Below are 22,393 nucleotides of genomic sequence, written 5' to 3'. Positions count from 1 at the left end.
TGGCGGTATGGACGAGCTCAGCTCGTCCATGACCGCAGGAGGGCGCCGCTCAGGCCCCGTTTGGCCGATTTTCACAATTTTTTAAAGAGGCAGCACTTTGCTTGCTGCGTGTTGGTGACGATCGCCGCTACCCGCCGCTTTGTTACTGTGTACAAGCTATACACACAGATATGGTAAGAACTAACACTAATCTCTGCAGCACTCAATCTGACATGAGGAAGACAGGTTGGTTTCCCACAAAACAACTGGTTATTGAGTATGAAACGTGGAATCTATCTTGGTAGTATAGTGTTTTTAAGAGGCAAGCCCACCTCATACCTTTTTCTTTAGCCGCATTTGAATTCTTTTATATTTTTTGACGCCTCCCATTTATCCTGCAAGCTATACACATTTCTCACGTTTTAAAATGTGCTTGCCATTCTGCTCACCTGTAGATGAAACTGACCAAGCAGTTATTTCTGTGTACTCATAACCTTTTGTCACTACTCTCGACTACACTGCCATCTACAATAACTACTCTCACAGCTAACTGCATGCTTTTACCAATCCAATGACCCGCTCAGAGTCCTCCTTCCATCTCAGGAACTGTATACAGAAGATTCGGCTGGGAATTGGACAACACCTGGTAATAAATTTGAAATAATAGAGCTCCCCCCATTTTGAGAAAAGCGAGTTTTCTATTCCAAAAAATACAGTACATGGGTACACGACAGAGCTTCAAATTTGGCCCGCAAGTGGTTGCCCCGCTTTGCATTATGTTTGGCTTACTCTAGAACAGAGTTCTACAAACTTTTTCGGTCAAGGGCCGGGTCAAGATACTTCAGACTGCTGGGGGGGCCAGAGTATACATGAAATTATGTAGAAAAACATAACATTGAGCCTAGGTATTGTAGTCAGCGCCTATTAACATGGGCAGCTCTCATGTCTCCCATTTAACCAGAGCAGATGTTATGCCCCGAACTCAGCAAGTACAGATGATAAACTATCAACACAGCCTGTGCAGATATTATGCACTCCACCACAGCATGTGCAGATTGTATGCCCTGCAACATAGCGTGTGCAGCTATTATGCCACCAACACAGTGCAGATATTGTGACCCTAACATAAGTCATATGTGAGCCATAATGTCACCTAATGGCCTGAAAAAGCCACCAGCACAATCTCACCCATATACGCACACAATCTCTGTAGAAACATATGCAGTACAACCCCCTTCTCAAAGGAACCATAACATTCCTGCACAGCACTGACCAAATATATCTGATTATGCTTGCTACAAGTCATCCCCTCCACCCAATAACCCAGAAGGCTTCCATGTGGAAGGGTGGTGCCAAAACTGCTATTCTATATGCGAGCCACCAATATTTAAAGATGCAGCAGACCACATCTATAAGTAATACATTTTGTGTTTGTGGGGCCGGTAAAAAAGCCTAATGGGGCCGCATTAGGCCCGTGGCCCTTAGTTTGAGGACCACGGCTCTAGACCACCAAGGAAGCTATAATGGAGGTGAAGCCCTATGTCACCAGGGAAGTCATATTGTGGGGGGGTCAGCACTAGACACTAGAGACTGTAAAGGGGAGTGAGGGGTGGGGGGCATTATACACAGGGAACTTTATAAGGGAGGGTGGTGGACACTAAACATTGAGGTTGGTCCATGACTTTGTCCTAGAGTTCAATTTCAGCCCACTTTGTAGTGGTATCGGACACTGCTGCTAAAGGAGGTTAAGCTCCATCCCTATATTATCTCTTCCTCCTGTCACAAGGCTAAAAGCTGTAGCATGTACTGCATAGTTGCACAGAACCAGGCAGGACGTGGTAAAACAGAGACCCACAGACTGCTGCTTAAAAGGAAGCAGGGCCTGGCTGAAAATAACAGATGTCAGGTAGGAAATACTGGGCTGTGTGAACTGCCAAGGAACTAGTTTTATGGACACCGTTACCAGTAGGGAAGTTTTAAGAAGGCAGTCCATAGATGGGGAGGAGAGAAGGGCAAGTAGTGGTAGAGGCAACAGGAAAAACCTAGTCACAGCACGGTCATCCCAAAAAAAATACAAGTGAAAATGTGTTATTCTGCACTGAGCAAACACTTTTTTAGTTTGGCATATTGTTAGGGCTGTCCTGACATTATCAAACGCTCTAGCCAGTTCTTATGTACATAAGTAGGCTAAATATCCAGTTTTTTGAGTTTTCCTATCTCCAAACTTCTTCCTACTCTTAATTATAAGAAAGCCTTCTACAATACTGGAAACACGTATATAGCTGTTCCCATTCTTACCAATTACTTGCGATTCCAAAAAAATGGATTACATGACCAACTGTTTTAAATACGGTTAGATTCTTGTTTTAAATACACTTGGTCTTTGGCAGACCACTCTGGCTACAATTCAATTTCAGTTTTGGCAAGATGTCAGTGTGGCAAGCCTACATTAAGAGGTGCTGCAGATACTATAAACTGCTAGGAGTCAAAAGTTGTCCTCACCAATCACCAAGCAATAAACCCTGATTCAGGGGTACCTCAGCAGCCATTTTACACTTGAGGATTACTGATATACCATCAGAGAAGAATCACTTAAATGAGTTACCTATGGCAATAACTTGCATCTTAAAACAGATTCTTAGAAAGCTGGACATCTTGCAAGTTTGTAACACTTAACATATGGGGTAAGTTTGTATTTTATACTGTAGTTGGATAGAGCAAATTACCATACTATTTGCTCACGACAAGGGTTTACTTAAAGCAAAGGCTGTGGGAGACAGATTACACTTACTGCACAAAGAGTTCCTCATTTAAAAAATTTTAAGAGTACTCTTTTTTTTTTCAAAGCCCTCTTTGAGCAATTATGTATGGGGTGCTTATGCAAATAACACATTCATAGGAAATATAAGAATCTAGAATCTTACCTAGATTAACTACATTCTTGGCCCAGAATGTTGGGTCACAATGAAATCTTACTGCTCCATTCGCTGCTGGAACTGGATCACATCGTGCCTTTAAGATGTGACGCAGCTGGAAGGTAATCTGGAAGAAATAATAGCTTCTTTTAAAGTGATATATACAGAGGAAAGCCTTTACAAAGTACATTTCTTTGGCAAAGTGAAAATACTAAATGTATTGCTTTGACGTCACTTCCCTATCAAAGTGAGCATCTTGACAGGTCCACCCGAAAGTGAGCTCGTTATGTAGAAAATAAGGATTAAAGAAAAAAAGTTAAGTATTAAACTTGGGGTGTATCAAGCTGGAGTGCTCATTTACGCTATACACAAAGCCTACACTGTTTTGGCAACCAATACCTCAAGGTAGCCATATACTGGCAGATGGCTGCCTGATGTACTTCCGCTTGGCCCCTGCACTGTACTCGCAGCGGAGTGCACTCATCTGTCTGGTGCACTCCCTTTTGTTTCCTGCCATCCACGCTGGGGTGGCTGTCCTCTCTAACTCAGCAGCCAAGGCATAGTCAGGTGACATGCTTCTGGGTTATGTAGAACAGGTGGCCAGCCAGGATGGAGACAGGAGAACATTAAAGGGAGCTCGCCCTCCCCCAGGTGTGTGCACTCTGCATTAAAACGGGGTCCCATGGGTGCACTTTTAGAGCTTGGGGGGGGGGGGGGGGGGGGGGTCCGTTGAGCCAGCCATCGAGGTACTGTCACGCCCTTTCCCCTTTAAAGCAAGCTTTGTGTCTGAAGCAATGAATAATTTCAGTCCATTTCGAATGGAAAATTATGAAAATTACAATCAGGCCATGTTGGGGCACTGATTTCTGTGATTGAATTTGCCAGGATAATCAATTAGTGTATGGGCACCTTATTTCTATGGTCACCTAAATTCTATGGTCAGAACAGCAATTGCCAAATTTCTGTACAAGCTTTGGAGGAAACAGTTTCATCTTTAATTTCTTGTAAAAGATAAGGCACGTCCAGGAAGTCTTCTATTCTTCTCTCTTGCTTCCCAGGAAGAAATATGTTATTTTGCACAAAAGATCTTTCATGAGATGATTCTGTAGCTGGACTGTGCTTTGCATGTGTGACCACATTTGCCTGTGTGTACCAGGCTTTGTTCCAGTGCCTGTCTCTGCCTGACAGTCATGTGCGCATGCAGATCACTGACACATACAGTAGATGCAACTCTTGTGCAATAAAAGTCTCATCCTGAAAAGGCATAGTTACCATTTTGATGTATAACCCCTTTATTTAGAAAACAGATGGAACAAAGGTTATAGTAAACTGTGCAATGCTCCGTTTGAATAAAGAGATCAGTGGGCTGGGGGTCTAGATGGAGCACGAAAATGAGCTGACAATAGGGTAGCCTCTGGCATAAAGATCAGACCTAGCAAACTAATGTATGGAATTGGAAACATGGTCATAAAATATACTGCATCTGCAAAACAGACCCTTGGGTTTTTCACACACAGGCATTAAAATAAACTAGACGCTAAAAAAGCATTTTAAAATGGAAAGGTTCAGCTGCATTAGAACAATTTAAAATGTCTTAAAAAATGTTCCTACCTTTTCTGCTAACATTTTGAAGACTTTAATTCCTGTTTGTGAACAAGAGAACTTTTCCTAAACTTAACCTTTTCCAGACCGCGTAATGTAAATCCTACGCTGCACTTGTGGCTGTCTAAGCCTGATGTGGCGTAGGATTTACGCCTTTAAGGGTAAATAAATTCTGGTCTCTCATAGGTATATAATGTTACAAAATTTGCTTTATTTTGGAATTCGTATATCAAGATTTGCAGACCAACCAATTAAAATCATTTAAAACACGGCCATGATAGAGCGCTCACTCAATATCCACACCATACACACTCATACAATCATACACCCCTTCTGGTACCGGTACCATGTGTCCTTTTCTTCAGAGAGGGGGAGATAGTTTAAGTGTAGGTAGAAATAATTGAACAACTTCTGCTTGCAATATTGCAGTAACAGATTATGCCGGTGTATGGAGTGATCTCACCATAAGCTTTATGTCCTGTCAATTTCCGTCCCAATTCAGATTTCACCATCTACAGGGCTGCTGTAAGGTCTTCGAGTATTGCCCAGATTACCGGTAATCCTCGGTGGTCGGCTGTCTCGCTCAACCCAGTCCGCAGGAGCCTTCTCGGGGAGCAGACGCCGACCTCCTGTCACGCTGCTGCAGCTGCCGCCGATAGTTAGGAGTGCTCAAGGCCGCGGGATTTGCACCCGCCCATCGACGCGTTGCGCCCGCCCACTTGTGAGCTTCGTCAGGATGTGCGCGGCTCGCGATTGGCTGGGCTGCCATCTTTATTCTCCTTCCAGTCTTGGGGCGGGGTTTCACACCGTGACAACTACCCTCTTCCCCTTTGTTTCCTTAGAAATGTCAAATACATTATAGCTTTATTCAGCACCGGACAAACAATTGACAACCATATTGCTTGACGGATTTACGCCGCCTGCTGTTTCCATTCTCAACGCGAACGTGCGCACCCGAGAGGGGAGATTAAGCTATTAAGCTATATGACAGCTGGCATCTCCCCTCAGTGATCAGGAGCCATCGCGATTGGCTCCTGATCATGTGATCACTACCATCGCCGGCGGATCGTAGTGAACACTGTTAGAGCTGCGGCGGTGGGGGGGTGGGGCGGGGTGAAGAAGAGGATCCACTCACCTTCCTGACGTTCCACCGGCTATCGGCACTCCCCTCCGCTGTGGCCGACATCCCCACTCCCTCTGCATTAAGTGTTGGGTCCCAGCTTGGTGACGTTATCAAGCCGTGACCCGGAACTGAGCGGCAGTACGAACGGGGATGCCAGCGGAGGGGTCCACAGCTGCTCATCGCTGGAGCCTGGAAGGTGAGTAAAGGCTGCTGGCCAGAGGGACACAGTGCCCAGCTAGCCCTACCAGGGATCCAGCTGCCTGACCCCACCAAATGCATGCCACGCCCCCCCCCCCCCCCCCCCCATTTAAAAAAATTACCTGGTCCTTTGGTGGTGGGGGGGGGGGGGGGGGGGGGTTAGGCAGCCGGTCCCAAAAGGGTTAAGCCCTATTAACACCCATTAAGAAGCCTTGGGTTGGCACTCTTGCCTCGCAGCGATGAGTCCCCGGTTTGACTCTCAGCCAGGGCACTATCTGCACGTAGTTTGTATGTTCTACCTGTGCACTCTGGTATCCTCCCACATGCCGAAAACATACAAATAAGTTACCGTATTTTTCGGACCATAAGACGCTCTGGACCATAAGACGCACCTAGGTTTAGAGGGCAAAAACCAGGGAAAAAAAAAAGAATACTAAACCTGGGGCATCCATGGTGCAGGGGCATCTTGTGGATCTTCTTCTCCCCTCAATTATTATGCCCCCCCCCCCTTGTACCTCTTGTGTCCCCTTTGTTCCTTTAGTGGCTCCCCCTCTCCCCCCCTTGTGCCTTCCTGTCTCCCTGTGTGATCTATGTCTCCCGTGTCCTCTTAAATGCCCCCCTCTGTCTTAAGTGTCCTGTATCTTCTTGCGTGATCCCTGTGTCCTCATATGTGCCCCCTGTGTCTTGTGATGTGCCCCCCGTGTCCTCATATGTGCCCCCTGTGTCTTGTGATGTGCCCCCCGTGTCCTCATATGTGCCCCCTGTGTCTTGTGATGTGCCCCCCGTGTCCTCATATGTGCCCCCTGTGTCTTGTGATGTGCCCCCCGTGTCCTCACATGTGCCCCCTGTGTCTTGTGATGTGCCCCCCGTGTCCTCACATGTGCCCCGTGTCCTCACATGTGCCCCCTGTGTCCTCACATGTGCCCCCTGTGTCCTCACATGTGCCCCCTGTGTCCTCACATGTGCCCCGTGTCCTCACATGTGCCATGTGCCCCCTGTGTCCTCACATGTGCCCCACATGTGCCATGTGCCCCCTGTGTCCTCACATGTGCCCCACATGTGACATGTGCCCCGTGTCCTCACATGTGCCCCGTGTCCTCACATGTGCCCCCTGTGTCCTCACATGTGCCCCCTGTGTCCTCACATGTGCCCCCTGTGTCCTCACATGTGCCCCCTGTGTCCTCACATGTGCCCCCTGTGTCTTGTGATGTGCCCCCTGTGTCTTGTGATGTGCCCCCTGTGTCTTGTGATGTGCCCCCCGTGTCCTCACATGTGCCCCGTGTCCTCACATGTGCCCCCCGTGTCCTCACATGTGCCCCGTGTCCTCACATGTGCCCCGTGTCCTCACATGTGCCCCGTGTCCTCACATGTGCCCCGTGTCCTCACATGTGCCCCGTGTCCTCACATGTGCCCCGTGTCCTCACATGTGCCCCGTGTCCTCACATGTGCCCCGTGTCCTCACATGTGCCCCGTGTCCTCACATGTGCCCCGTGTCCTCACATGTGCCCCGTGTCCTCACATGTGCCCCGTGTCCTCACATGTGCCCCGTGTCCTCACATGTGCCCCGTGTCCTCACATGTGCCCCACATGTGCCATGTGCCCCCTGTGTCCTCACATGTGCCATGTGCCCCCTGTGTCCTCACATGTGCCATGTGCCCCCTGTGTCCTCACATGTGCCCCCTGTGTCCTCACATGTGCCCCCTGTGTCCTCACATGTGCCCCACATGTGACATGTGCCCCGTGTCCTCACATGTGCCCCGTGTCCTCACATGTGCCCCGTGTCCTCACATGTGCCCCGTGTCCTCACATGTGCCCCGTGTCCTCACATGTGCCCCGTGTCCTCACATGTGCCCCGTGTCCTCACATGTGCCCCGTGTCCTCACATGTGCCCCGTGTCCTCACGTGCCCCACATGTGCCCCCCGTGTCCTCACATGTGCCCCCCGTGTCCTCACATGTGCCCCCCGTGTCCTCACATGTGCCCCCCGTGTCCTCACATGTGCCCCCCGTGTCCTCACATGTGCCCCCCGTGTCCTCACATGTGCCCCCCGTGTCCTCACATGTGCCCCCCGTGTCCTCACATGTGCCCCCCGTGTCCTCACATGTGCCCCCCGTGTCCTCACATGTGCCCCCCGTGTCCTCACATGTGCCCCCCGTGTCCTCACATGTGCCCCACATGTGCCATGTGCCCCCCGTGTCCTCACATGTGCCCCACATGTGCCATGTGCCCCCCGTGTCCTCACATGTGCCCCCCGTGTGCCATGTGCCCCCCGTGTCCTCACATGTGCCCCCCGTGTCCTCACATGTGCCCCACATGTGCCATGTGCCCCACATGTGCCATGTGCCCCACATGTGCCATGTGCCCCCCGTGTCCTCACATGTGCCCCCCGTGTCCTCACATGTGCCCCACATGTGCCATGTGCCCCCCGTGTCCTCACATGTGCCCCCCGTGTCCTCACATGTGCCCCCCGTGTCCTCACATGTGCCCCCCGTGTCCTCACATGTGCCCCCCGTGTCCTCACATGTGCCCCCCGTGTCCTCATGTGCCCCCCGTGTCCTCATGTGCCCCCCGTGTCCTCATGTGCCCCCGTGTCCTCATGTGCCCCCCGTGTCCTCACATGTGCCCCCCGTGTCCTCACATGTGCCCCCCGTGTCCTCACATGTGCCCCCCGTGTCCTCACATGTGACCCACATGTGCCATGTGCCCCCCGTGTCCTCACATGTGCCCCCCGTGTCCTCACATGTGCCCCGTGTCCTCACATGTGCCCCGTGTCCTCACATGTGCCCCGTGTCCTCACATGTGCCCCGTGTCCTCACATGTGCCCCGTGTCCTCACATGTGCCCCGTGTCCTCACATGTGCCCCACATGTGCCATGTGCCCCCTGTGTCCTCACATGTGCCCCACATGTGCCCCCTGTGTCCTCACATGTGCCCCACATGTGCCATTTGCCCCCTGTGTCCTCACATGTGCCCCACATGTGCCCCCTGTGTCCTCACATGTGCCCCACATGTGCCATGTGCCCCCTGTGTCCTCACATGTGCCCCCCGTGTCCTCACTCACATGTGCCCCCCGTGTCCTCACTCACATGTGCCCCCCGTGTCCTCACTCACATGTGCCCCCCGTGTCCTCACTCACGTGCCCCCCTTGTGTCCTCACTCACGTGCCCCCCTTGTGTCCTCACTCACGTGCCCCCCCTTGTGTCCTCACTCACGTGCCCCCCCTTGTGTCCTCACTCACGTGCCCCCCCTTGTGTCCTCACTCACGTGCCCCCCCTTGTGTCCTCACTCACGTGCCCCCCTTGTGTCCTCACTCACGTGCCCCCCTTGTGTCCTCACTCACGTGCCCCCCTTGTGTCCTCACTCACGTGCCCCCCTTGTGTCCTCACTCACGTGCCCCCCTTGTGTCCTCACTCACGTGCCCCCCTTGTGTCCTCACATGTGCCCCCCTTGTGTCCTCACATGTGCCCCCCTTGTGTCCTCACATGTGCCCCCCGTGTCCTCACATGTGCCCCCCGTGTCCTCACATGTGCCCCCCGTGTCCTCACATGTGCCCCCCGTGTCCTCACATGTGCCCCCCGTGTCCTCACATGTGCCCCCCGTGTCCTCACATGTGCCCCACATGTGCCATGTGCCCCCTGTGTCCTCACATGTGCCCCACATGTGCCATGTGCCCCCGTGTCCTCACATGTGCCCCCCGTGTCCTCACATGTGCCCCCCGTGTCCTCACATGTGCCCCCCGTGTCCTCACATGTGCCCCCCGTGTCCTCACATGTGCCCCACATGTGCCATGTGCCCCCTGTGTCCTCACATGTGCCCCACATGTGCCCCCCGTGTCCTCACTCACATGTGCCCCCCGTGTCCTCACTCACATGTGCCCCCCGTGTCCTCACTCACATGTGCCCCCCGTGTCCTCACTCACATGTGCCCCCCGTGTCCTCACTCACATGTGCCCCCCGTGTCCTCACTCACATGTGCCCCCCGTGTCCTCACTCACATGTGCCCCCCGTGTCCTCACTCACATGTGCCCCCCGTGTCCTCACTCGTGCCCCCCGTGTCCTCACATGTGCCCCCCGTGTCCTCACATGTGCCCCCCGTGTCCTCACATGTGCTCCCTGTGTCCTCACATGTGCCCCTCTGTGTCCTCATATGTTCCCCCCACATGCCCCGTGCCTTCAGTTGTCCCCTGTGTCCTCTTATGTTCCAGCCGTTGTCCCCGGGCAATTACCTCTAAGAGGTCGCGTTACCATGTGTAATCTTGTGCCCGCTCGTAGCCCGCTGACTCGTCCCCCTCCGGCTCCTATCCCTGTGGATCTGGTCGGCGCTGTGCAGGCTGGGGCTTACCGCTAAGTGACGGTACAGTGCGGCGATGTGAAGCGGAAAGCCGCCGGGTGGTCCATGCGTGCAGCTGATCCTCTCTCGCCCTTCACTTCCGCATACGTCACCAACGCGGAAGTGAAGGGTGAGAGAGGATCAGCTGCACGCATGGACCACCCGGCGGCTTTCCGCTTCACATCGCCGCACTGTACCGTCACTTAGCGGTAAGCCCCAGCCTGCACAGCGCCGACCAGATCCACGGGGACAGGAGCCAGAGGGGGACGAGTCAGCGGGCTACGAGCGGGCACAAGATTACACATGGTAACGCGACCTCTTAGAGGTAATTGCCCGGGGACAACGGCTGGAGCATAAGAGGACAAGGGGGACAACTGAAGGCACGGGGCATGTGGGGGGAACATGAAAAGTAGTGCAACTACTGCGGGGACATAGGCAGGGACATTACACATAAGGTGTTTGCCGCGGGGACACATAGGAGCGCCAGGAAATTAAGTTACAGTGCAGGGATTTCTACTTGGCATCTAGCATCCGGACCATAAGACGCAGGCACTTTTTCCCCCCATGTTTGGGGGAGAAAAAGTGCGTCTTATGGTCCGAAAAATACGGTAATTGGCTTTACCCTAAATTGGCCCTAGACTAGGATACATACACTGTGATACATACGACATGCGACTATGGTGGGGATTAGATTGTGAGTCACTGAGTGACAGTCATGTGATAAGACAATATACTCTGTACAGCGCTGTGGAAGATGTTGGCACTGTATAAATACTAAATAATTAACAACCAGGAAGACATGGTTTAAAAAGTGAGCTGAAACTCAAACTTCATCTATGATATAAAGCATTTAACATAACATACAACTAACCAAGGGAAAACATTTTTTTTTACATGGTTTTCAAGTTACTGAAAGAGTTAATACAGAGACCTATACCTCACTCAAAAGCTGATTGTTAAGATTGTGGTTGCCAACTAAAATTATCAGATAGATTTGAGCTATAACCAAGCTGTGTTAAAGTATGTTGTAAAACCCCAAAATAAAAATATATATTAAATATGTACACCAGGACAATACAATATATTCTTCCCACATTTTCTCCAGGCATCCAGGTTATTCCCACATCCCAAAACATACAGAAAGCTATCTATGTGAAAGGTAAGCGAAGCCCTACTAGGACCAGTCGCCTTGTAATACCCACCTCACTTTTCTTTTCATCTCTATTATGCACCTGCACCAGCATACTGCAAAAGCAACCAAAGAGTTTTTGAAGGGAAAGAAGTGGAATGTTATGCAATGGCCAAGTCAATCACCTGACCTGAATCCGATTGAACATGCATTTCACTGGCTGAGGACAAAACTGAAGGGTAAATGCCCCAAGAACGAGCAGGAACTGAAGACAGTTGCAGTAGTGGCCTGGCAGAGCATCACCAGGGATGAAACCCAGCGTCTGGTGATGTTTATGCATTCCAGACTTCAGGGTGGAATTGACTGCAAAGGATTTGCAACAAAGTATTAAAAAGTGAAAGTTTGATTTATGATTATTATTCTGTCTCATTACTTTTGCTCCCTTAACAAGTTGGAAGCAAGTATGCAAACGGTTGTAATTCCTACACCGTTCACCTGATTTGGATGTATAGTCAAATTAAAGCTGACAGTCTGCAGTTAAAACAGATCAAGGTCGTATCATTTCAAATCCATTGTGGTTGTGTATAGAGCCAAAAATGTTAATTGTGTTGATGTCCCAATATTTATATGGACGTGACTAAGATTTCCTTCAATTACACCATAACGCATCTTGAAACAGATCTAAACTCCTACTACACGTTTTACTTTTTCCACTCACAGCCATATTTTGTGAATTGGGTACGAATAGCTTTTAACCACTTGAGGGCCGTAGGCTTACACTCCCCTAGTGACCAGGCTATTTTTTACAATTAAGGCCACTGCAGCTTTGAGGCCTCGCTGCAGGGCGTACAACTCAGCACACAAGTGATTCATCCCCCCTTTCTGACCACCAACAGAGCTTTCGGTTGGTGAGCTTTGATCCCTGCCGGCATGTTTATTTTTTTTTGTATATTTTTTTTAATATTTTATTTTTTTTGTATATATAATACCCGTCCCTCCCTCACTCTCTCCCCCTGCCAGCCAATCACCATGATTGGCTGTCATAAGCATCAGCCTATGCCTCCTGTGCATCCCCAGGGGACAGCAGAGTGACACGGCTGTTCCCCATACGGCGCTGCCTTAGATCGCAGCACTGTACATTGTAAATAGACGGTTTGGCGATCGGCGCCTGGAGACTGAAGACAGAGTGGCGCTCCGTCATTCAAGCGGAGATACACACGTGATCTCCTGCAGAACCCTGCCCCAGGACTTCACGCAAACGTTGAACAGTCCTGGGGCTGCCACCACCGATTCGCGTGAAGAAGTTAACGTGGTCTATAATCCCCTTAATTAAATTATTAAAAATAAAACCTACAGTGCAAAAATAGTCATATTCACAATAAAAGTCAATTTAAAAAGTGAAGCACAAACAGCATATGTGACCTGGCTTGATTTTCATCTGCTTGAGATCTGCATCCAAGCTTCAGGAAGCTACTGTGTTCAGCTGCATTGTGTGAGGTTTTTTTTCCTCCCTGGGGTCTGTTAGGCCTGCAAGTCTTGCGAGATTTCTGATAACACACTGTACTTCATCAGAAGAGGCAAGACTTGCAGGAGGATTGCATGCTCCTTCACTGCCGACCGAAGATTGCCGCTGCCAGAGAATCCTCATTGCCGCCCGGAGGTTCACTGCAAGTGCCCGAGTATTGCTGCTACCCAGATCCCCACCAATGCCTGCCGCCGCCTGATCCCCGCCGCTGTCAGAGCATTGCTTCTGGGTCCTCTCAATGACGTATGCCTGTTACCAAGGCAACTTGTACACATTGGGAGGGGTTGCTGGCTCAGTAAGCAAAGCCAGTAATCTGCTAAAAAGAGGGTGGAAAAGGCAAGGAGGAAAGGATGTCATATTCAGCTTCAAGAGAGCAGTTTAAATGGGTATCTCTATGAAGTGTTTTTTTATTCTTTATGATCAAATTTATTGACTCACCATATGCAATTTATCCTACACAGGATAAAAACGATTCTAGTTATTTACTATCAACTGATATTTTTTGTGTCTCTATATGGTGTTATAAACCAAAGGTGTTGTCTACTTTTGAATCAGGCTCACAATACTTTCAGGTGTTTAAGTTGTGTTTAGGCACACTTTAGATTAAATGTGTAAAAAAAAAAAAAAAAAAAAAAAAAAAAAAAAAAGGGAAAGAAATCACTGCTCTATGTATACTCACCAATCGTTTACTGTATAATAATGCTGTGCTGCTACCACTTTGTATTGCCCAGTTCGTAAAGGTCAGAACATGTTTCACTTGACGGGAAAGACTAGTTATGTCATTCTGTTGCTGTACAAGTTTTACTTGTCTTTCCTTTGTTACGTTCTGAAAGATAAATGACAAAAATCATGCAAAATGAAGACAGTCATTAAAAACTGCTATCAAATTCAGTGTACAAAAGTAACGTGAACCACCTGCCATTTTATGGTTTATGCTCCAAGCTCCATTAACGACCGCCTAACGCCAATAGGCGTCGGCAAATCGAAGTGGTGTTAGCTTTGGAGAGCTGGAACAAGGGTCCACATAGAAAAGATTACAGCTTTGATCCAAATAATTTGGCACTTCAACACTAATAACATATCAAACATCACATTAACCACTTAGCAACCTTTGCCACGCTTATCTACGCCCCTTTAAAATTCACCTGGGTGACAGGGGCGTAGATAGGCATCTCCTGCTTGTTTTCCCGCTGTGAGCGTTCGCGTGCACACGGATGCGAGGTCGCGTGCACGCGGATGTGCGGCCGCGTTTGGCACCCGCTGATCAGCCAATCAAAGTGCTTACAAGTTTGAATGAGCACTGCCAAAGCCAATGGCAGTGCTCATTCATTCAGAATGTGTGTAAACATTGAATCAGTCACTATGCTGTTACAGTTACTGAGATCACTCGTGAGAGGATCTCAGATAACTAATACAGCATTAGTAAGTGATCAGCATCAGTGAGGGTTTTTTTTTAAAATAAATTATACCCCCATTAAGCCCATTAATCCTTGCCTCCCTGAAATGTTAAAATTGCTGTGGTTTTTAGGTGAAAAACCCTGTGGTAGAGAAGTGGTTACCCTCTTCTGGACAGCGCCGACTGAAATCTACGCCCTGTTTTGCACCTGTTATCTCTGCCAGGGCATAGATTTCAATCCGCCCCACTGCACACTCTCGGCGATGCATCCACCTAGCTCTGCCATCGGTATAACAGAACTCCCTGAGCCGGTGAGAAGCAGATTTTCATTGGCTCATGACCCCGTGATCACTGTGAGACAATCCATCACATTAACGACAGGGTTAGGAGCCAATGAAATCGGCTCCTGGCCAACTCAAGGAGCTCTGCTGTCACAGGGACAGCAATGCGAGGGGGCTACAGCGATGGGACATCGGTGTGAGTGGCAGTAGCGGCGGGTCAGTGCAGCGTGACGTCGGTAAGCTTTTGCAGTCTCTGGTCCTTAATGGGCCAGAGACTGCTGGTACGGACAGGGTTAAGCAACATATAGGCAAACACATCAAACAACACATTCATACATAAGCTAATCTCAGCACTTTACCCAATTAAGGAAAATACAGCTTTTCTTCGAGGATGTATGGAATTTTTCTAATTTTCAAGAGAGTATGGGTTTTTGGTATTTTTCCTTTTTTGTGAAGGGGTACCAAAGAAAAAAAAAAAAAAAAAAAAGAAAAAAAAAAAAAAAAAAAAAGGTTCACAACCATATGTATGCCTTTATAACCCATTGATAAAGTGTTTATAGTAGGCAGCAGTGATGGTCAAGGAAATACTGATAATTAAGCTTGCATATATACACTCACCTAAATGATTATTAGGTACACCTGTTCAATTTCTCATTAATGCATTCAATGGGATCAACCAATCACATGGCAGTTGCTCCAATGCATTTAGGGCTGTGGTCAAGACATTCTCCTGAACTCTAAAATGAATGTCAGAACGGGAAAGAGGCGATTTAAGTAATTTTGAGCGTGGCATGGTTGTTGGTGCCAGATGGGCCGGTCTGAGTATTTCACAATCTACTAGGCTTTTCATGCACAACCATTTCTAGGGTTTACAAAGAATGGTGTGAAAAGGGAAAAACCTCCAGTATGTGGCAGTCCTGTGGACAAAAATGCCTTGTTGATGCTAGAGGTCAGAGGAGAATGAATCGACTGATTCAAGCTGATAGAAGAGCAAAGTTGAATGAAATAATCGCTCCTTAAAACCAAAGTATGCAGCAAAGCATTTGTGAAGCCACAACACGCACAACCTTGAGGCAGATGGGCTACAACAGCAAAGGACCCCACCGGGTACCACGCATCTCCACTACAAATAGGAAAGAGGCTACAATTTGCAAAAGCTCACCAAAATCGGATGGCTTAAGACTGGAAAAATGTTGCCTGGTCTGATGAGTCTCGATAGTCAGAATTTGGCAAAAACAGAATGAGAACATTGATCCATCAGGCCTTGTTACCACTGTGCAGTCTGGTGGTGGTGTAATGGTGTGGGGGATGTTTTCTTGGCACACTTTAGGCCCCTTAGCGCCAATTGGGCATCGTTTAACCAATCAGTGCCAGGCAGCGCTGAGGGGTGAATCGGGTTTCCCTGTGACATCATGACGTCGATGACGTAGATGACGTGACGAGGGAAGCCCTCAAGTAAATCCCGTTCAGGGATTTCCGGACGGGCCATTGTGACGGCGGCGATCGGAGGGCAGGGAAAGACGCCGCAGGGAGGGGGGAATCATGTAGCTAGCGCTAGGCTAGGTACATGAAAAACAAATGTGCAAAAAACGTTCCCGTGGCCGCAGGGCTGGGGGAATCAGAACTCCAGGCAGGTTAAATGCCACGGGCTACCTGAGCATTGTTTCTGACCATGTCCATCCCTTCATGACCACAATGTACCCATCCTCTGATGGCTACTTTCAGCAGGATAATGCACCATGTCACAAAGCTCGAATCATTTCAAATTGGTTTCTTGAACAGGACAATGAGTTCACTGTACTAAAATGGCCACCACAGTCAACAGATCTCAACCCAATAGAGCATCTTCGGGATGTGATGGAACAGGAACTTCGTGCCCTGGATGTGCATCCCACAAATCTCCAACTGCAAGATGCTATCGTATCAATATGGGCCAACATTTCAAAATATCTAAATAAAAATCGTTGAATCAATGCAACATAGAATTTAGGCAGCTCTGAAGGCGAAAGGGGGGTCAAACACCGTATTAGTATGGTGTTCCTAATAATCCTTTAGGTGAGTGTATACACGCAATGCTAACTGATTGCATCTTGGAGCGGTGTCAATCAAAATCAGCAGGAAGTGCTATTAAATGGTCCAATTCCACAATGCTTAGTATCTGCTCAACCATGTCTAGTAGGCTACCACTTTTCTACCGTGTAGGTGTGTAGGTGTAGGTGTGTGTGTAGGTGTAGGTGTGTGTGTAGGTGTAGGTGTGTGTAGGTGTGTGTGTGTGTAGGTGTAGGTGTATGTGTAGGTGTGTGTGTAGGTGTGTGTGTGTGTAGGTGTAGGTGTATGTGTAGGTGTGTGTGTAGGTGTGTGTGTGTGTAGGTGTAGGTGTATGTGTAGGTGTGTGTGTAGGTGTGTGTGTGTAGGTGTGTGTGTGTAGGTGTAGGTGTGTGTGTAGGTGTGTGTGTGTAGGTGTAGGTGTGTGTGTAGGTGTGTGTGTGTAGGTGTGTGTGTGTAGGTGTAGGTGTGTGTGTAGGTGTAGGTGTGTGTGTGTAGGTGTAGGTGTGTGTAGGTGTGTGTAGGTGTAGGTATAGGTGTGTGTGTAGGTGTGTGTGTAGGTGTGGGTGTGTAGGTGTGTGTGTGTGTAGGTGTGTGTAGGTGTGTGTAGGTGTGTGTGTGTGTAGGTGTAGGTGTGTGTGTGTGTGTAGGTGTGTGTGTGTGTGTAGGTGTGTGTGTGTGTAGGTGTGTGTAGGTGTGTGTGTGTGTGTAGGTGTGTGTAGGTGTGTGTGTGTGTAGGTGTGTGTAGGGGTGTGTGTAGGGGTGTGTGTAGGTGTGTGTGTAGGTGTGTGTGTAGGTGTGTGTGTAGGTGTGTAGGTGTAGGTGTGTAGGTGTAGGTGTGTGTGTGTGTGTAGGTGTAGGTGTGTGTGTGTAGGTGTGTGTGTAGGTGTAGGTGTGTGTGTGTGTAGGTGTGTGTGTGTAGGTGTAGGTGTGTGTGTGTAGGTGTAGGTGTGCGTGTGTAGGTGTAGGTGTGCGTGTGTAGGTATAGGTGTGTGTGTTTGTAGGTGTGTGTGTAGGTGTGTGTGTGTAGGTGTGTGTGTAGGTGTAGGTGTGTGTGTAGGTGTAGGTGTGTGTGTAGGTGTGTGTGTGTAGGTGTAGGTGTGTGTGTAGGTGTAGGTGTAGGTGTGTGTGTGTAGGTGTAGGTGTGTGTGTGTAGGTGTAGGTGTGTGTGTGTAGGTGTGTGTGTGTAGGTGTGTGTGTGTAGGTGTGTGTGTGTAGGTGTGTGTGTGTAGGTGTGTGTGTGTAGGTGTGTGTGTGTAGGTGTGTGTGTGTAGGTGTGTGTGTGTGTAGGTGTAGGTGTGTAGGTGTGTAGGTGTGCGTGTGTAGGTGTAGGTGTGTAGGTGTGCGTGTGTAGGTGTGCGTGTGTAGGTGTAGGTGTGTGTGTGTGTAGGTGTAGGTGTGTGTGTGTGTAGGTGTGTGTGTAGGTGTGTGTGTGTGTAGGTGTGTGTGTAGGTGTGTGTGTGTAGGTGTAGGTGTGTGTGTAGGTGTAGGTGTGTGTGTAGGTGTAGGTGTGTGTGTGTAGGTGTAGGTGTGTGTGTGTAGGTGTAGGTGTGTGTGTAGGTGTAGGTGTGTGTGTGTAGGTGTAGGTGTAGGTGTGTAGGTGTAGGTGTGTGTGTGTGTGTGTAGGTGTGTGTGTAGGTGTGTGTGTGTGTGTGTAGGTGTGTGTGTAGGTGTGTGTGTAGGTGTGTGTGTGTGTGTGTGTGTGTGTGTGTGTAGGTGTGTGTATGTGTGTAGGTGTGTGTAGGTGTGTATAGGTGTGTGTAGGTGTGTATAGGTGTGTGTAGGTAGGTGTGTGTGTGTAGGTGTGTGTGTAGGTGTGTGTGGTGTGTAGGTGTGTGTGTAGGTGTGTGTAGGTGTGTGTGTGTGTAGGTGTGTGTGTAGGTGTGTGTAGGTGTGTGTGTGTAGGTGTGTGTGTAGGGGTGTGTGTAGGGGTGTGTGTAGGGGTGTGTGTAGGGGTGTGTGTAGGTGTGTGTGTAGGGGTGTGTGTAGGGGTGTGTGTAGGGGTGTGTGTAGGGGTGTGTGTAGGTGTGTGTGTAGGTGTGTGTGTAGGTGTGTGTGTAGGTGTGTGTGTAGGTGTGTGTGTAGGTGTGTGTGTGTAGGGGTGTGTGTAGGGGTGTGTGTAGGTGTGTGTAGGTGTGTGTGTAGGTGTGTGTGTAGGTGTGTGTGTAGGTGTGTGTGTAGGTGTGTGTGTAGGTGTGTGTGTGTAGGTGTGTGTGTAGGTGTAGGTGTGTAGGTGTGTAGGTGTAGGGGTGTGTGTGTGTGTAGGTGTGTGTGTGTGTAGGTGTGTGTAGGTGTGTGTGTGTAGGTGTGTGTGTGTAGGTATAGGTGTAGGTGTGTGTGTGTAGGTGTGTGTAGGTGTAGGTGTAGGTGTGTGTGTAGGTGTAGGTGTGTGTGTAGGTGTAGGTGTGTGTAGGTGTAGGTGTAGGTGTGTAGGTGTGTGTGTGTGTAGGTGTGTGTGTGTAGGTGTGTAGGTGTGTAGGTGTGTGTGTAGGTGTGTAGGTGTGTGTGTGTGTAGGTGTGTAGGTGTGTGTGTGTGTGTGTAGGTGTGTAGGTGTGTAGGTGTGTGTGTGTAGGTGTGTGTGTGTGTGTGTGTGTGTAGGTGTGTGTAGGTGTGTGTGTGTGTGTGTGTGTAGGTGTGTGTAGGTGTGTGTAGGTGTGTGTGTGTGTGTGTATGTGTGTAGGTGTGTGTAGGTGTGTGTAGGTAGGTGTGTGTGTGTAGGTGTATGTGTAGGTGTGTGTGTATGTGTGTAGGTGTAGGTGTGTGTGTGTAGGTGGGGCTTGCACTCTTTTGCAGGTAGGCACTAGTCTGTTTTTAAGTAGCGCTGCTCATTTCCTTGCTATGTACTAATGTAATTCGTTTTTTGTCAGCTGCTCCCACTTAACAGCCATGCTTTTGGTGTATATGCAGAGCTTCTGTTTGGGTTCAAGGTGCGTTTGTAGTTCCTGGGGGGGGCTCAGCGAATCTCTGATGGAGGCCATTCGGAGGCGGCCTGGTGTTGCGCTGATCCACCTTTAGCGCAATTTTCGATTTTATTTGATTAGCCGCACCCAGGCTATGCATATACATAGGTTAGGATTTAGTTAGTGTTAGGCTCCTCCCATGGAGGATTGACTTCTTCGCAGTGGGAGGGACGAGTACTTAATAGGTTGCATGCAAGCTGTTAATGGAAACCAACATCCTCCTCTAGTGGTAGACAGGTCATGTGCATGCTCGGTGTGTATTCGACCCCACAAGTGGGGCTTGCACTCTTTTGCAGGTAGGCACTAGTCTGTTTTTAAGTAGCGCTGCTCATTTCCTTGCTATGTACTAATGTAATTCATTTTTGGTCAGCTGCTCCCACTTAACAGCCATGCTTTTGGTGTATATGCAGAGCTTCTGTTTGGGTTCAAGGTGCGTTTGTAGTTCCTGGGGGGGCTCAGCGCATCTCTGATGGAGGCCATGCGGAGGCGGCCTGGTGTTGCGCTGATCCACCTTTTGCGCAATTTTCAGGTGTAGGTGTGTGCAGGTGTGTGTAGGTGTGTGTGTGTGTAGGTGTGTGTGTGTGTAGGTGTGTGTGTGTGTAGGTGTGTGTGTGTGTAGGTGTGTGTGTGTGTAGGTGTGTGTGTGTAGGGGTGTGTGTGTGTAGGGGTGTGTGTGTGTAGGTGTGTGTGTGTAGGTGTGTGTGTGTGTAGGTGTGTGTGTGTGTAGGTGTGTGTGTGTGTAGGTGTGTGTGTGTAGGTGTGTGTGTGTGTAGGTGTGTGTGTGTAGGTGTGTGTGTGTAGGTGTGTGTGTGTAGGTGTAGGTGTGTGTAGGTGTAGGTGTGTGTAGGTGTGTGTAGGTGTAGGTGTGTGTAGGTGTAGGTGTGTGTAGGTGTAGGTGTGTGTAGGTGTAGGTGTGTGTAGGTGTAGGTGTGTGTAGGTGTAGGTGTGTGTAGGTGTAGGTGTGTGTGTGTGTGTGTGTGTGTGTGTGTGTGTGTGTGTGTGTGTGTGTGTGTGTGTGTGTGTGTGTGTGTGTGTGTGTGTGTGTGGACAGTAGATCTTATAAAACATTGACCTGAATGAAAAATCTATTAACTCGTTAGTATCTGCAAACAAAATATTTAGTTTGAAGATGCGCAGTAAATTTAACTTCAGCAGGAAGAACTAGTCTCTTCCATCAACTCTCTTCCACCACTGGGTGTTGCTGCACCGTCGGCACCATCTTCTGTAATAACGTGATAGGAAGTCAGAAGAGAATGCCAAGAGTGCAGCACTGCGGGTGGGTGAAGAGAGAAAACCGGTCCAGCATTCAGAACAGGTATATATAAAAGCTACCTGCGCCCCTCTGCACACTTTCCCAGCATCAATACGGCCTGCAGCCACAAAATGTTACTTTATGTGGCTGCTAAAAGGTAAAAAAAAATAAATCAAACAAACGAGAAAAAAAAAAAGCCGTCCCACTCGACCAATGCTGGCTGCAGATTGTGTAGATACATTGTGGGGGACAAGCAGCAGCTATGTTAGCTTTTTTTTTTTACTGCACAAAGCTAGAAGTGTGAAAGGTACAGGTAATATTAGCTCCAATCTCTGCTGATATGAAGTAATGAAATGTGTCAGGGAGACAATAAAAAGCAAAATCAGATAGATAGTGATCATTTACCATATGTAATAATGCATGCTTAGTTTAAGACAAATATAAATTACAGCAAGGCAAAAACCACAACTGTTCAACAGCAGCATGGCTAACAATACACAAATACTTTATCTGACCCCCAAAAAAAGCCAACAAGTAAATGAATTTATCCTACCTCCAGCTGCAGTAGGAGAGATTTGCCCTTTTTATTAATTTCATTTATTAAGGTGAAGATAGCCACTTTAATTTCCTGCTCCACTCGTTTATTGGTTTCATTCACTTCTTTTATCCTGACAAATACAAAGAAGAAAAAGCAAAAGAGAAAATATTACACAGTAGTACCGTCTTGCAAAGCAAACACTACAGCACATGAAATTGCCTGTAAATGTATGTAGCAAGACATAGAATCTCTCATTCTGATAAGGTGCTCAGGTTAAAGGAAAACATTAAGCATTGCAGATATTGCTACACTGGCATAGATTGTATTCTATATCTTTACAATACAATCAGAGTAGGTTCACACTTGTTTTAAAAACGTATCCGTGACTCCGTTTTTTGGCCCTGATCGAAAATGGAGCCACGAATACCAATGTTAATAGCAGCCTTCTTTACTCAAAAAAACCCCCTAAAAAACGGATCAGTCAGGGGGATCCATCTTGAAAAACTGAACGGACGGTCTGGATTTGCATACATTTTCCCGAACCGCACATGGATCTGGATACACGGAGAGGTAGTGGAGTACAATAGGAAAACTGATCCCCCCCCCCCCCTCGGATCCATTTTATGTGTCCCAGCCTGTAGGGGGGGGGGGGGGGGGGGGAGTGGGGGAGGAGGGGGCTGCCTTGATGGAGGTGGTAGCCGCCAGGACAGGTGGTTAGGCGGTCGGCAGGGAGGTCTGCCCCTCACCTGGGTCCCCGTCCCCCTCCAGCTACTTGCACAAAAGTTCTTAATATGTATGTAGCCGCTCGCTCCTTCGAAGTATAGAGGGCGACATTGCAGGAAGTCTAGCGGCGAGTGGAGGAAGTAAAGAAGGTAAGCTCCGCTCGCTGCCTACATACATTTTAAGAACTTTTGCGCAAGTAGCTGCGGGGGAGAACGAAGATGGGGACCCAGGTGAGGGAGGGGCCCTCCCCACCGGCCTCCCCATCCTGGCTGCCACCACCTCCCACAGGCTTGGCATATGTTTCCACGGACTGGAAAAATATGCTTCAATTTTAATACTGGGAAAACGGAGGGGAATTTTTTTTTTTTTTACAAAAAACGGATCAGTTTAAAACTGAT

The 22,393-nt window shown here is 48.8% G+C and overlaps 1 protein-coding gene across 5 annotated transcripts in view; it reads right to left on the bottom strand.

Annotated features, from left to right (window-relative positions):
* Nucleotides 1–22,393, bottom strand: part of TRIM33 (tripartite motif containing 33) — a 157,150-nt gene that overhangs the window by 48,780 nt on the left and 85,977 nt on the right. For all 5 annotated transcript variants that reach the window (XM_068269702.1, XM_068269698.1, XM_068269700.1 and 2 more), the window contains exons 6-8: nucleotides 21,288–21,402; nucleotides 13,478–13,624; nucleotides 2,904–3,021 (exon numbers count right to left, since the gene is read on the bottom strand). In XM_068269702.1, coding sequence (XP_068125803.1) covers nucleotides 2,904–3,021; nucleotides 13,478–13,624; nucleotides 21,288–21,402 — 380 coding nt within the window. The remainder of the gene's footprint in view (nucleotides 1–2,903; nucleotides 3,022–13,477; nucleotides 13,625–21,287; nucleotides 21,403–22,393) is intronic.

Source organism: Hyperolius riggenbachi, chromosome 2 (genome assembly GCF_040937935.1).
Source record: "Hyperolius riggenbachi isolate aHypRig1 chromosome 2, aHypRig1.pri, whole genome shotgun sequence".
Classification (NCBI taxonomy): Eukaryota; Metazoa; Chordata; class Amphibia; order Anura; family Hyperoliidae; genus Hyperolius; species Hyperolius riggenbachi.
Note: the sequence above shows the minus strand (reverse complement) of the source record. Positions and strands in the feature narration are given on the sequence as shown.